This window comes from Pithys albifrons, chromosome 20, assembly GCF_047495875.1.
Source record: "Pithys albifrons albifrons isolate INPA30051 chromosome 20, PitAlb_v1, whole genome shotgun sequence".
NCBI lineage: Eukaryota > Metazoa > Chordata > Aves > Passeriformes > Thamnophilidae > Pithys > Pithys albifrons.
Window position 1 is genome coordinate 10,680,353 of NC_092477.1, and position 12,808 is coordinate 10,693,160.

Below are 12,808 nucleotides of genomic sequence, written 5' to 3' on the forward strand. Positions count from 1 at the left end.
GATACATCAGCCTTGCATCTTGTGATGCGTTGCCACAGAGTGGCACAACACTCTCAGTCACCCTATTTTCAGCCTGAGACCCTTCGTACCTGCTGTTCTCCACTGCCATTCACTTGAAATCTGCCAGCCTGAGCATTTTCCCTCTGATTTCCATCCAAAAGATGCTGGTTTCCTCTGCAGCATCATAAGTGTTCAAGCCCTACAGGGGGAAACAATGCACTGACAAAGCGAAAAAGGGAGGCATTTGGGGTTGAGGCACCGCATTTTTGTTTGCCAGAAACCAGGAATGGAAATGCTCGTGCAGGTTTATAGACTGAGAGTTATGACTCAGTGTGTTTCAGTGAACGAGCAGGTTGAAACGGGTATCCCAAAAGGATGCTGGCACAGGGATGACAGGACACGGCTGGCAGCACATCCTCGGGGAAAGTCTTCTCACCAGCAAAACAGGGATGAATTAGAGCACTAAAACTTTGCTTTTTCTGTTATGTGAAAGCTCCAACAACTCCACGAGACTGAGCAGCTGCTGCGAGCAGAGCCCTCGGCTCTCTGCACCTCCACTCTTAGTTCTGCACAGCCAAACTTCGCGTCTGGGACAGTCAGCGTTGCATTATGCAGATATTTTGAGTTTTCCCCACTTTGGCACCCCCACGAGGATACGATGGATTATCCCCGACTCTTATCTCAGCCGCGTTTCGTTCTTTCCCCTGGTGTTCCCGCAGCCCCTGAGCACTGCGGTGCCGGGAGCCTCCGGGGGCGCAGAAGGCCGCGGTCGGCGCTGCCCCTTCTTCTCCCGGGCGGACCTTCCGTTACGATCGTTACCGAGCTCCGGCGGCCCTCCCTCCTCTCTTCCCTTCCCTCCCGCCTTGCCTTGCCTTGCCTTGCCTTGCCTTGCCCTGCCCTGCCTTGCCTTGCCTTGCCTCGCCTCCCCTCCACTCCCGGCCGCAGCGGCCGCTCCTGCCTTTGTGCCCCGGCGCCGGTCCGGTCCCTCCCCGCGTCGCCGGCGGAGCCCTGCGGCGCATGCCTCCCTTTCCCCGGGGGCAGGCAGGGAAGCGCCGCCCGCGCCTGCACCAGCGCCGGGCAGCGCCGGAGCGGAGCCCACAGCCCGGCGGAGCCCGCAGCCCAGAGGAGCCCACAGCCCAGAGGAGCCCACAGCCCAGCCGCCGACCCCTCCGTCCCCTGTCGGCCTCCTCTCGGCAGGTGAGCGCGGGGGGCGCGGCGGGGCCGAGGGGAGGCCGCGGGTCCGGGGCGGCGGAAGGCGGGAAGGGGCAGCCATGGCGGCGCGGGCAGGGCCCGGCCGGCCGCGGGCAGCGGGCGCGGCGCCCCGCGGGGGTCCCGCGGGCGGCGGCTGCGGGTCCCGTCACAACCCGCTTTGGGGGCCCCCCGAGGTGGAGGGACCCTCATGTCCCCTCACACCCTCTCTGGGGGTGCCCCCCGCGTGGGGGTGCCCTCATGTCGCCTCACACATTGTCTGTGGGTGCCCCCCGAGGTGGGGGGACGCCAGAGTGCCCCTCATACCCGCTCTGTAGGAGCCCCTCGGGTTGGGGTGCCCTCAGACCCCCTATGTGAGTGCCCACAAGGTGTGTGTGGCCTCATGGCCCCTCACACACTCTCTGTGGTGACCCCCTGAGTGGGTGTCCCCTCATGTCCCCTCACAGATTTCCAGGGGTTATCCCTCTCCTCCTGAATGTGTGTCCCCTCAAATCCTCTCACACTCTCTCTGTGATGTCCCCCGTGTGTGTGTCCCCTCATGTCCCTTCACACACACTCTGTGAGTGTCCCTCAGGTGGGTGTCCCCTCGTGATGCCCCTGGATGTCCCCTCACAGTCCCTCAGGTGGGTGCCCTGGCCTGGAGCAGTGCTGGCTGTGGCACCAAAATTCACCCTAACCCTTGTAATTCTTGCAAGACAACCACAATCCAGGTGTGAAATAGCAAAAGGCACCTGCCCCTTCCCTGAAAACTGTGGAAATAGGTTAATAAGAAATACGTTGTGGGTGGGGTTTTTTTAATGAAGCCGGGAGCTAAAGTGTGTTAATTGCGTTTCTTCAAGATAATGAAGTATTCTAATTTCTGTCTTTTTGATCCTTAACTGCTTATTACAAGGGAAAATGTTTTTAATTTATGTTTGCCCTAGTGAATGTGCTGCATTAGAAAGTGTGTTCAGCTACGTGGTTGTGAAAGTGAGGAGAGTTCTGAGGTGCCTTCAGTTACTTCATGGTCAAATATAAGTTCTCTTTGGAGCTCTGGCTTTACTGGTAGAGCTGAAATACATCAAAACTATCTTCAGATGACTAAAAGGTGGATGTTAAAACAGCATCTATTGTTGCTCCAGGTACCCCCCAGGGAGGAGGGATGGTCTTGATCACTGTATTTAAAATTTTAATTCTTTGGGGATGATGTTTTGAGATGAATTATCACAGAGTAAAAGAAAGAATTGTTTTCCCTGGTTGTCTGTTATCTTACTCTCAGTAGTAAATAGAAGTTTTAAAGAGTTTAGAATCATTAATTCGTTAAAATATTTGTTGTCACTGATTAATTTGAAACCAGAACTGGAGAATAATTGACAAGGGCAAGGTCAGAGAGGTTTCAGAGGGAAAAGTGTGTCCCTGTGGGTCGGCAGAGTCCAATGCTGCTCTCCAGTCAGGGCTCACTGCAATTGTGTGGAGTCTGGGCTTGAAGAGCCACCCAATTGCTGTAGTTTTTTGGGAATTACTCTCTGCCTTGTGCCAACCAGATACTGGTTTTTAATCCTACCACAGGATGCTGCAGGTGAAACCTTCAGCCATCGTGAGACCATGTGGAGGTGGTGAACTCTTTGGGGTGTTATCTGGAGTTCTCTGGATGGCTTTTTCACTCTTCCAAAGAACAAAGCTTTGTTCTGTCTGGGGTTTCTACTCTAACACAAAGAATAGTTCATAATCTCCATCCTGCTTTTGCACACTCCTAAAGGTCTGTGCTTGCCAAGAGCTTTTATCCTGCAGTGAGGCCAGATGATTGATGTCTTGGGGTTATTGCTGTATAGTGTGTTTCAGGAAGAAATAAGTTCCCTTTCCTTCTTTCTGAGCTGCCCCAGGTCCCTCAGCTGTGTGTGTTTAATGTCAAGCCAGAACTAGTAAAAGCTGTTTTGGGATATTGTTTTCACAGAATAACAGAATATTCTGACTTTTTTGGAGTCCAGCCTCCTGCTAGCACAGTTACTCTTTGAGTAAGAGTTGGCTTATCCCCCACCACCTCAGATCATGGTCCAACTCGCTCCACACCCACCCATCCTGTACCAAGTGGGCACAGCCAACGTTGCTTTTGTTGAAAAACCAAAAAGCTGAGCTGTGCATGGCAAGAGTTCCTTAAAAAGGGTAGTTATGCCAAAGAAAACAGGGAGCAGAATATTTTGCTGGGTACTCCACTCTCACCAATTCCACTTTACTGCGAATGATTTCCTTAAAATTCTTTCTCTCTTGCCACAAAGTTCCCTGCAAAATTCTTCAGACAACCTTGATACAGGAGGGAACTGCACACACTTATGAGCTGAGTTTCACCAGGGTGGTTCTTTGTGGGTCTGGGCAGTAGATAGTTGTTTAAGAGCAGATGCAAAAGAGAGTGGAAAGTGCAGGAAGACTTTCAGAAGTGGAGGTAATTAATTGAATTGGATTATGATTGTGCCAGAAAATACTGCAAACCACAAATGATGTGTGCTCTGTCTTAGCCATAATGGCAGCAGTGACTGATTTACCTGTTTGAGTGATGTTGACTCTGTGATTATCTGGCACAGGAGTTCTGAGTGTTAATAATTTGCAATTTGTGTTACCAGTATTATCACATGGAACTTGTAGAAGGTACATGAATAATAATAAATATTTTCCTTTTCTTTTCTTGTAGGATGGAAGAGAGACCAGTCTGAAAAACTGTTCCATCTTGGACTCCACTGTTGCCTGCTAGAATGTTCCTTATGAATGCTCCTCCTTTGGTAGCTCTTCAGACAAAATGGGAGTCCTTTGGACAAGCAAGGAATTGTAGATATCCCGTTTGCTTCCCTGAATCTGACGGGGACATCACCAGAACCTCTGTAAGTGCAAAAGTTCAGATGATCATAAACAACCTGCAGAGTCAAGAGACTGCCCTGGGTATGAACAATGAGTGTGGCTTTATTATGCAGAAGAAACAGAAGAGAGAAAAAGGCACCAGTAACAGAGTCACATCCAGCACCGCGTTGCTGCGGAAGCAACCTCCGTACACCAAGTGTGGATGCCCTGATGATTCAGATGACACTGAAGGGGAAGAGAACGTGGAGTTTGGGACTCTCCTGCTTGATTCTGACAGCGATGACTCTGTGGACCGAGGTATAGAGGAGGCCATCCAAGAGTACCTGAAAGCAAAAAGCAAAAGTGACCAGTCCTTGCCAAGGAATACAGAGCATCCTGAGAATACAAGCAGAGACAAAAGGTTTAAAAGAGAATTCTCGCGGAACAAAGCGGCTGGTGACCTCCTGCCTGTGAAATTTAAAGCTGAGTTGCTCCCACAAGAGTACCTGTCTGACCACCTGGGAATTGGGAAAAGACTCCAGCCTGCTTCCCCTCAGAGCATCAGCAGCGATGACTCTTTTGAACAGAGCATACAAGCTGAAATAGTGCAGTTCTTGAATGAGAAGAAGCAGCAAGAAATTAGTAAATGTGTTACGGTGACGGAGAAAAAAGATTCCCGTGTGAGATCAGTCCTGAAATGCAACAAAGAAACAACAAACAGAATGAACTGTGGTGGTATAAAGCAAGGTTGTAACACGCTGCTCCTGAGACACCATCCCAAGCTGCAGAAATCCAGCACACAGTCCAAGGGTTTGCAGTCAAAAATCCAAACAGAGCCCAGTGATTTCAGCCAGGTGAACCAGGCATATCTAGAAATGGCCACTGCCAGCCAGCCCTGGCTCATGGAGCAGAATGAGGGAAGTGGAGCTCATTACTGGGATCCAAGGAAAGCACTTACCAACGAGAGCATGCACTCATCTGACTCGAGCAGCGATGATGGCATTGAAGAAGCCATTCAGCTTTACCAGCTGGAGAAAATCAGGAAAGAGACAGGTCATGCAGCAGACTGTGTCCCTTTGCAGAGGGAACAATTTGATCCAAAGGGTATGGCAGACATTTCTGCCAGCCTGACAATTAGCTCCACAAAAAGTGCCTCGCCAGAAATCCATAAAAACCCTACAAGCAACAAGAGAAAAGAAATTAATTCCAAGTCAGCAGGATTAGAGAGCACCAGCAATGACTTTAACAAGCTGTTTAAACCACTGAAAAAAGCCAGACATTTTGCGCTTCCAGAAAACAAGATTGCTGCTTGTGAGCTCACATTGCAGGCCTCTTGCAGAGCAGATACATCTGCAGAACTCATGTGTGCAGAAGCTATCCTTGATATTTCCAAAACAATCATGCCATCCCAAATGGGAAGTGACAATAAATCGCTGGCTGCAGATTCCTTCTTTTCTCCTCAGCTTCTCTCCTCCTCCCGTTGTGAAAGTGACAGCAGCCTTGTGGACAGTGATGACAGTATAGAGCAAGAAATCAGAGCTTTTTTGGCTCTGAAATCACAGTCAGAAAACCTTGGAGCAAAACCTCCAAGCCTGTCACGCTCAATCCAGATGCCTTTGCCTTCTGATCAAAACAGTCTCACCAATACCCTTGAGCCTTCTTTTCCCAAAACACTGAAGGTATCACTGAGTCATAAAAAGAGACTTAAAAGGGAAGGCAGAAGAGCAAAACAAGGTCCATCAAAGACACCTGAACAGGTGGAGATGGGACTTGCCCGACCAGGTAACTATTCAAAGTTTCCCATGTGCCGTGAGGACTGTGCCCTGAGCAGCCCCACAGAACCCTGTGGTGCTCAGACCCTCAGCAGTAAAGAGACAAGGCAGCAGCAGCTGCTGATGTCTCCCAGACTGTCTGGCTCTGATGGCAGCTGTGTGGCCTTGGACTCTGTAAACCCTTTTCTGCAGGTTCAGAATAGCACAAGAAAACTTACAAAAAATACCACCCAAACTCCAGAGAGGGAGGGGTCGGGTGATGAGAGCAGTTCTCTGGACAGTGACGAGGATCTTGACAGTGCTATCAAGGACCTTCTGCGTTCAAAAAGGAAGTTGAAGAAGAAGTCCAAGGACCAGAAATCTCAGTGCAAGAAGAGAGTGAGATTCAGTGAGGCAGAAACTCGGCTGCTGGATGATTTCAGTAGCCTTCAACAAAATGAGTGGAAATGTAAAAGTCCTGCACTGCTGAAAAGCTGCCTCTCAAAACCCAGGAAATCTGTGAGAGAGAATGCAGTGAGGAACCCTCCAGACAACATCAAACTTGCCAGTGAGAAACCAGAAACTGTGAAAAACTTGGAGTTTAACTTACAGCTTAAAAAAGGAAATAAACCTAAACAAGTTTCAAACCAGCGGGTGGCTAAAAATAGAAAATGTAGTTTCCCAGCTGTGTCTGACACTGATGACAGCAGCTCAGTGGACAGTGATGACAGCATCGAGCAAGAAATTAGGAAGTTTTTGGCAGAAAAGGCCAAAGACTCTGCAAGCAATTCAGAGGTACAAAAAGACGATGCAACTCTGGACCTATTTAGGGTGACCAAACAAACTGATAATAAAGGAAAAGCGAAGCAGCAGCTGGTGGAAAATGAGATCAACCTGGTGCCAGGTCAAAGTAAAAAGTCTGAGGTACCTCAGCAACCTGAGGAGTTGAAGAACTCCCAGGGAACGGAAGGGAAAAGTGCAATGTTACATAGCAGTGGGAAATGTGCTTCCTCTGCAGAGAATGCTCATGCTACTGGTCAGTCAAAAGCTAAGCAAGGTGTTAGGGGGGTTAAAGGTGGTGCTGTTGGTGAGTTACCTGGAAATGCAACAGGTAAAAAGAATGTCCACAAAACAGAGCCACCTAAACCCAGCAAAAATGAAGGTTGTAAAGTACGAAAAGTAATGAATGCAAAGCCCAGATCTAAAAGAAAGAATACCTTTCACCTAAAAATTTCCAGTAAATTTATTGCAGGTCTAAAATATGCCCGGGACAGGAAGAAATCAATGCTTTTGAACAAAATGCAGAAAGCAGAGGTTTTGCTTGCCCAGAACAGCACATTGGGAATAGAGGCAACTTCCAAGGATACAGATGTACTTAACTCCTTGCCAAAAGGTGAATTTACTGGGGAGAGTACAACAGCAATAAAAGCATCCAATTCTCAGAAAGTCACTGTGGGAGTTCCAAGTCCCCATGTAGCAGAAACCTGTGCAAGAGCTGAGGCTGCTCCTTTGTGTATCAAAGAGGAAGCCGAGGGTTGCAGGAAAGCTGATGCTTCAGGAGATCAGTCACATTCTCACTCGAGTCTCCCCCCTCGGGAGCAGAGCGTGGCAGCAGTAAAAGCAGATAAGGTTTGCAGAGGAACATCCAAAGCTGAGAACACACAGATGTGGATTGAGGAAGGAGATATCCACAAAGGCAGCTGGGCTGATTCAAATGTAGATCCCACACACCCTGAGCACGGTGTGGCAGCAGGCAAAGCAGATAAAATGAGCAGAGACACAGCTCAGCAGAGTGCACAGGCATGCAGTCAGGGAGGGATTAACCACCTGGACAAGAGGCCAGACCCAAGTTTAGCTTGCCCACAGCAGGAATTAAATGTGACAGCAGCAGCAGTGGATAGAACTAGTGAAGGAGCATGTGCACATAACAGTGTGCAGATGTGCAATAAGGAAGAAAAAGGTGACAGGCAGGAAGAAATTCAGGTATCCAGCTCCAGTATGGAAGGAAAAATACCTGTCCTGCAGAACAGGGAAACTGCTAGTGAACTGCACCAAGGGCAGGAAGTTTTAGCCAGAACCTGTGCAAACTTCACTGACCTACCTGCAGGGAACTGCTCAGATTCCCTCTTGGAAAAAAAGGTTTCAGATATGTAAGTACACTTTTTTTACAGTAACAGTCTTTAGATAATATCTGTTATGGTAATTACCTTGATAAAAGTTGAGATGGGAAAGGAGAGACTGTAGGAGATGCTGATACCTGTATGTCATACACACACTAATGTGAAAATGCTTCTATTTAACAGGGATATCATGGATAAACATACACAGTTTTTGTAGAATTTTGTAAATTATTTAAAGTGCTCTAAGGAAATATTTTTATAATGATTTTTAGGGCTTGCATTACTACAGGAACCTGTAGTTACTGTAGATAAGATACTGGCTAATCACACTTTAAATTATGAGGCCTCTAATCACCTATCAAAGGGAATCCTGTTTGCGCACAGAATATATTTGGCAACCTGTTCAGAGATCCTGGGAAAACACAGCCTTGGATGGCAATGCAGGTTATCTGACACTGGTCACATTCCAGCTGCCTTAGAACAATCCTGTGTCACGTGTTTGTGCTGGGATCCCAGCTGTCCCACCCTGAGCACCCAGGGGGTTGTTCCCTAAGCAGAACTCTGGCACAGCCAGCACAGCTGTGGCTGTGGAGATCCAGCCTGGAAGATACAAATGCAAATTCAGGTAGAGTGGATCGGTCTGTCTGCACGTCCTGTGTAAAGTGATCTCAGCAGCTGCTGGAAGTCCTTTTGAATACCCAAAACCTTCTGCTAGCATATGATTCCAAGCACAATTGCAGTCTGAGACAAGTGAAGGAGCATTGTCTGTTCAGACAACATGATTTCGCTGGATTTCTCTGGATTTATGTACTCTTGGGCCTGCAAGGCTGAAACAATTCCTCATTATTCTCAATTGATGCCCTGCAGTTACCCAGAGATGGCTTTTGGTTTCCTGAATGAACTTTCTGGAACTGAGTGCCCTTACTTTCCCTTTTGAAAAGTGGTTTCTAATATGTTAATTTCTGTGAACTTTTCACTGACAGTTTTTGTGCAATAGAGCAAAGCTGGGGTTGCTGTAGGAAGTCCCAACGTAAAAGCCACGGATATTTCCAACACTGTTCTTTCATACTGGCTCTTTCTCTGCCTCCATTTCCAACAGCCAGAATAAAGCAATTTTTCACTACTATGTTTTTATTCCTACTGACTTTAAATGGGATTGAAGTAGCACATACATATCACAAGAAAGAAAAGTGCCCTCACACTGGTTTCACTAAAAATTCAAAAAAGTGTGAACTGGAGCTGTTGGTTGTTCTTTCATTTGTGTGTAGAGAAGTCCTTTGAGGAGTTTGTTCTTACATCTTGTCCTTGTGAGTTGATCTGATACTCTCTTTGTCTAGTCTTCTACAGAACTTCTCTCAGCCAAACCACCACTTAGCACTGCTTTGTTTCTCAGTCACTTCAGTCTTCCTCAAGGCTGGCCTTAAAATTGCAAACTGGAGCAAAAGCAGACAAGAGCAGATCCAGTATCACGTGGTGTCCCTGGTGTGATGCAGAATAGTGGCAAAATGCAGCGTAGCATAGAGTAGAACGAGTAACTGTGGCATGAAGAGAAATAAACGACATCCTTGGTGTGTTTATACTGTTGTGCAGATACATTTTAAACATGTTTATAGTGCTCACTTGACATTTCTTACTGTCTGGCGCCTTTTTGTAGTCCTTGCATTGGTTGGTCGGGTTGTTTAAAAGATCAGTGTGTTAAATCATCTCCATTTTGTGGTAGGTTACCTTGGCAAAGTGTTTTTTACTTAGCCCAGTGCCTGCAGTCCCTCTGCATAGGCTTATCCTTTGGTCTGCCTTGATTCCCTTGCAGGATTTGGGCCTTTTGTTTGGAATAGGTCAATAGGCTGGTATTTTAAAATAGAAGTTTTCTGAGTACCTTGCTTTAAAAGGATTAAACTGTATACTTAATTTTCCTAGAGATGGTGAAAGCACTATGTACTGTTTGTATAAAAAGCTGAATGTTTCTTCTCAAAAGTTTTCAGTAAATCAACATTAAGACTTAAAAGGTGTCTCGTGCCCCTGTCGCTGTGTCTGTGTCCTCAGTACAACTCGTGAACCCATCACTTCCAGTTAAGATGCAATTCCAGTTACCTTGTGCTTTAAATAAAACCTGATTTCAAACAGCACTTTTTTTTAAATTGATAAACTTGATTTGTATATAGGAAATGGTGTACATTGCTGAGTTTATAATGTTTAATAAATGGGCTTCTGCCCATGGACTGTGAAACCAGAGTGCTCCTATGGTTTATGTCATCGTCTTGTGTGAGTGGGATTTGTGTGTTCCCTTCTTTCCCTTCCTACCTTTATTCTGAGGATGTAATTAACTCCTTTATGACAAAAAAATTAAGAAGAATCTAACAAGTACACGGGCAAAACTAAGTGGGGGCTGTTCTGGGAGGTGAGAATGGTGCTTGTCTTATCAAAACCCCTACAGCCGTTTTCTTCCTGGTGTTTGTGGTCAAGAAATGGGAGACTTTCCTTTGTAACTAAATGTGTGTCAAGGAACATCTGTGGAACTGGGGCAACAGCCATGAGAGTGCCATGGCCACTGGTAAGTTATGTCCTGGCTGTGGTGCCAAAGCACTCAGATAATTCTGTGCTTGTGCAGGACTTTGAAAATAGTTTTATTGCTTTATTTTTACCCCAGTGACTGGTTTTCTGTGCTTTGGGAGCAACAGTCTTCAAGGATCCTCAAGAGACCACAAGAACTACCTCTTTATAAACATTCTTTGCTGCTGTTTTAGGAACACGTGTTTTGACATGTAGCTGCTTTTTATACCAGGCAGGAAAATACCATCCCTGCCACCCTTTCTTTTATTAATGTATAAGCTTTTTAATTTTTCAAACCTTCAGTTTCTGATAGTTCAGCCTCACATAATTTTACCTGCAAACATGAAAATCTTCCTTTCAAAATACAGACTAGAAAAGAGACTATTTCAGGGAGATTCTGTGTGGTAAAATGTGTCATGTTTAGGATGGTATTTTGAATTTGTGCAGGTATTTCTTAAAGAAAAAAAGAGTGTTTGGTCTAACATCTGAACACTAAGGTACATTGCATGTCAAACTTGTCAAAGGAACTGGTTTCAGTTCAAGAATAAAAGGGAAGAAATTGAGGGAAGGAAGAAAAGAGGTGGGTGTTTTCAGATGAAGTGGGAAAATATGTGACAGAATTCACTACATTTATATTTTTAAGAGGCAGCCTTATCCCTAAATTATGCCACCTGCAGAAAAATCTATGGATAAGAATATATGTAAAATTGTCACAACTATTTATATTAATTTAGCACTTTGTTATTTTTTTCATTTCAGGAGAAGAAAGGGAAGTTATAAGAAACTCAAGGTATTGTCTAGGGTCTAATGGCAGAATTAACAGAGAACAAAGGAGTTACTTATTTATTTTCACATGTTGATAAATATTTCAAAAGTTAACTTTTCAGTCCTATTTCTGCTCAGTTCATTTATTTGTTTCAATGTATTGGTGTGTTTGCAGCAGGGGAGATTTCACCCAGCTATTCCAAATGCCACAAATTATGGCATGTGAGGAATATCAGTTGCAGTGGTGCTTGAACACAGAATTACACCCATTGTTTATATTTTTAGCATAGACTAGAATAGTATGTTCATTTTTAATGGATACTATCCCTGTGTTACAGCTGTAACATGGGACTGTTTCTCAACCACAAACAGAATAGTTTCAACAGTAGTTTCTAAGCTAAAAATATTAAGGCATTCCTTCAGAGCAGTCATTGTCCAACTGCTGCAGTTTCACCAGCTGTAACTACAGTTGTTACAATAAAAGTTAACAAAACATTTTGATTTCTTGTCATTATTTGAGTAATTCCTTGAAACTTTGTAGCTGTGAGATAGAAGAAACATGGACTTTCTACAAGAAATCCAAAAGGTTAATGAATACCTCTGGAGAACTTGAAGATTGGTTATTCATTGAATAGTAGAAAAGCAGTTTAAATTCTATGTTGTACATGAGCCACAAGGATGACTGGGGACAGAGAATAATTTAGGAGGATATATGTTGTTCTATATGCTGCCTATAAACTAAATGAAATGGCTCATATGAGCTATTTAACTGACATTTAACCACATTACATCTTCATAAATTACTATATTATTCCTAATAACATTAGCTCTCTGAATTAGTAGGTTCATCTCAGCAGCGTGTGGTTTTCCCAGCAGGAGAAGCTGCAGAGGCTCCGTGCTGCCCATCCTAGCCCAGGTCCCTGCAGTGCGAGGGGCCGCTGGGGTTGTAACTGGGGTGGAAATCCAGGTGCTCGTACGCGGTGATGAAGTTGTCGGTGCCCGTCACATGGCTCTTCTCCAGCGAGGTGTTGAGGCTGTTGTTTCTGTACATGCCAGACGCGCACAGATGATCAGAAAACTTGTGCGAGATGACGCGGAAGCAGGTCTGGGGTGGGCGAGAAAAGAGGGGAGATGTTTAAAGTACCGCCAACGAAAGCACCTGCAAAGTTTGGATGCCAAGTTGGGCTTCATCAGCCGGGGACACCGCAGAGGGCCAAGTCTGTCCGCGCTGACGCCGAGAGCCGCTCCATCCATCACCTACCGGCAGCTCGTGCACCGTGGGGGCCCTGCTGCCGTAGGTCTGGTTGGTGGTGCGGTACCGGGGGTGCGACGGCGCCGGCTGCCTGCGGGGGAGAGCACAGGGTAGAGCGGGGGCAGAGCACGGGGGGCTCGGGCGGCCGCACCGCCCTCCGCGCTCACCCGTATCCGCGGTAGAAGGCGGGCTGGAGGAAGCGGCCGGGCAGCTCGGGACTGGGGACGGACATGGTGGAGAGCGCCGGGCCGCGGGCACCGAGCGTTGCCCGGCGACGAGACGCGGCGGGCGGGGAGCGGCAGCACCGCGCTCCGCCCCGGGGAGGCAGCGGGGCCGCTCCGCCCCGCAGGAAG

The 12,808-nt window shown here is 46.7% G+C and overlaps 2 protein-coding genes across 2 annotated transcripts; one reads left to right on the top strand and one right to left on the bottom strand.

The window, feature by feature from the left end:
- Positions 1-1,046: 1,046 nt before the first annotated feature.
- On the top strand, positions 1,047-10,173 carry PPP1R26 (protein phosphatase 1 regulatory subunit 26). Its single transcript, XM_071574347.1, has 2 exons — positions 1,047-1,197; positions 3,875-10,173. The coding sequence occupies exon 2, from the start codon at positions 3,936-3,938 to the stop codon at positions 7,920-7,922; it is 3,987 nt and encodes a 1,328-aa protein (XP_071430448.1). The 5' UTR covers positions 1,047-1,197; positions 3,875-3,935; the 3' UTR covers positions 7,923-10,173.
- Positions 10,174-10,627: 454 nt separating this feature from the next.
- Positions 10,628-12,808, bottom strand: PIERCE1 (piercer of microtubule wall 1). The gene is made up of 3 exons (XM_071574350.1): positions 12,623-12,808; positions 12,465-12,546; positions 10,628-12,308 (listed from the first exon to the last, which is right to left on the bottom strand). The coding sequence occupies exons 1-3, from the start codon at positions 12,685-12,687 to the stop codon at positions 12,111-12,113; spliced, it is 345 nt and encodes a 114-aa protein (XP_071430451.1). The 5' UTR covers positions 12,688-12,808; the 3' UTR covers positions 10,628-12,110.

Coding starts and splice junctions, on each gene's coding strand:
- PPP1R26 (XM_071574347.1), top strand. CDS start 3,936: ATGTTCCTTATGAATGCTCCTCCTTTGGTAGCTCTTCAGACAAAATGG.
- PIERCE1 (XM_071574350.1), bottom strand. CDS start 12,687: ATGTCCGTCCCCAGTCCCGAGCTGCCCGGCCGCTTCCTCCAGCCCGCC. Junction 12,547..12,622: donor GCCTTCTACCGCGGATACGG/GTGAGCGCGGAG, acceptor TCTCCCCCGCAG/GCAGCCGGCGCCGTCGCACC. Junction 12,309..12,464: donor CCACGGTGCACGAGCTGCCG/GTAGGTGATGGA, acceptor CGCCCACCCCAG/ACCTGCTTCCGCGTCATCTC.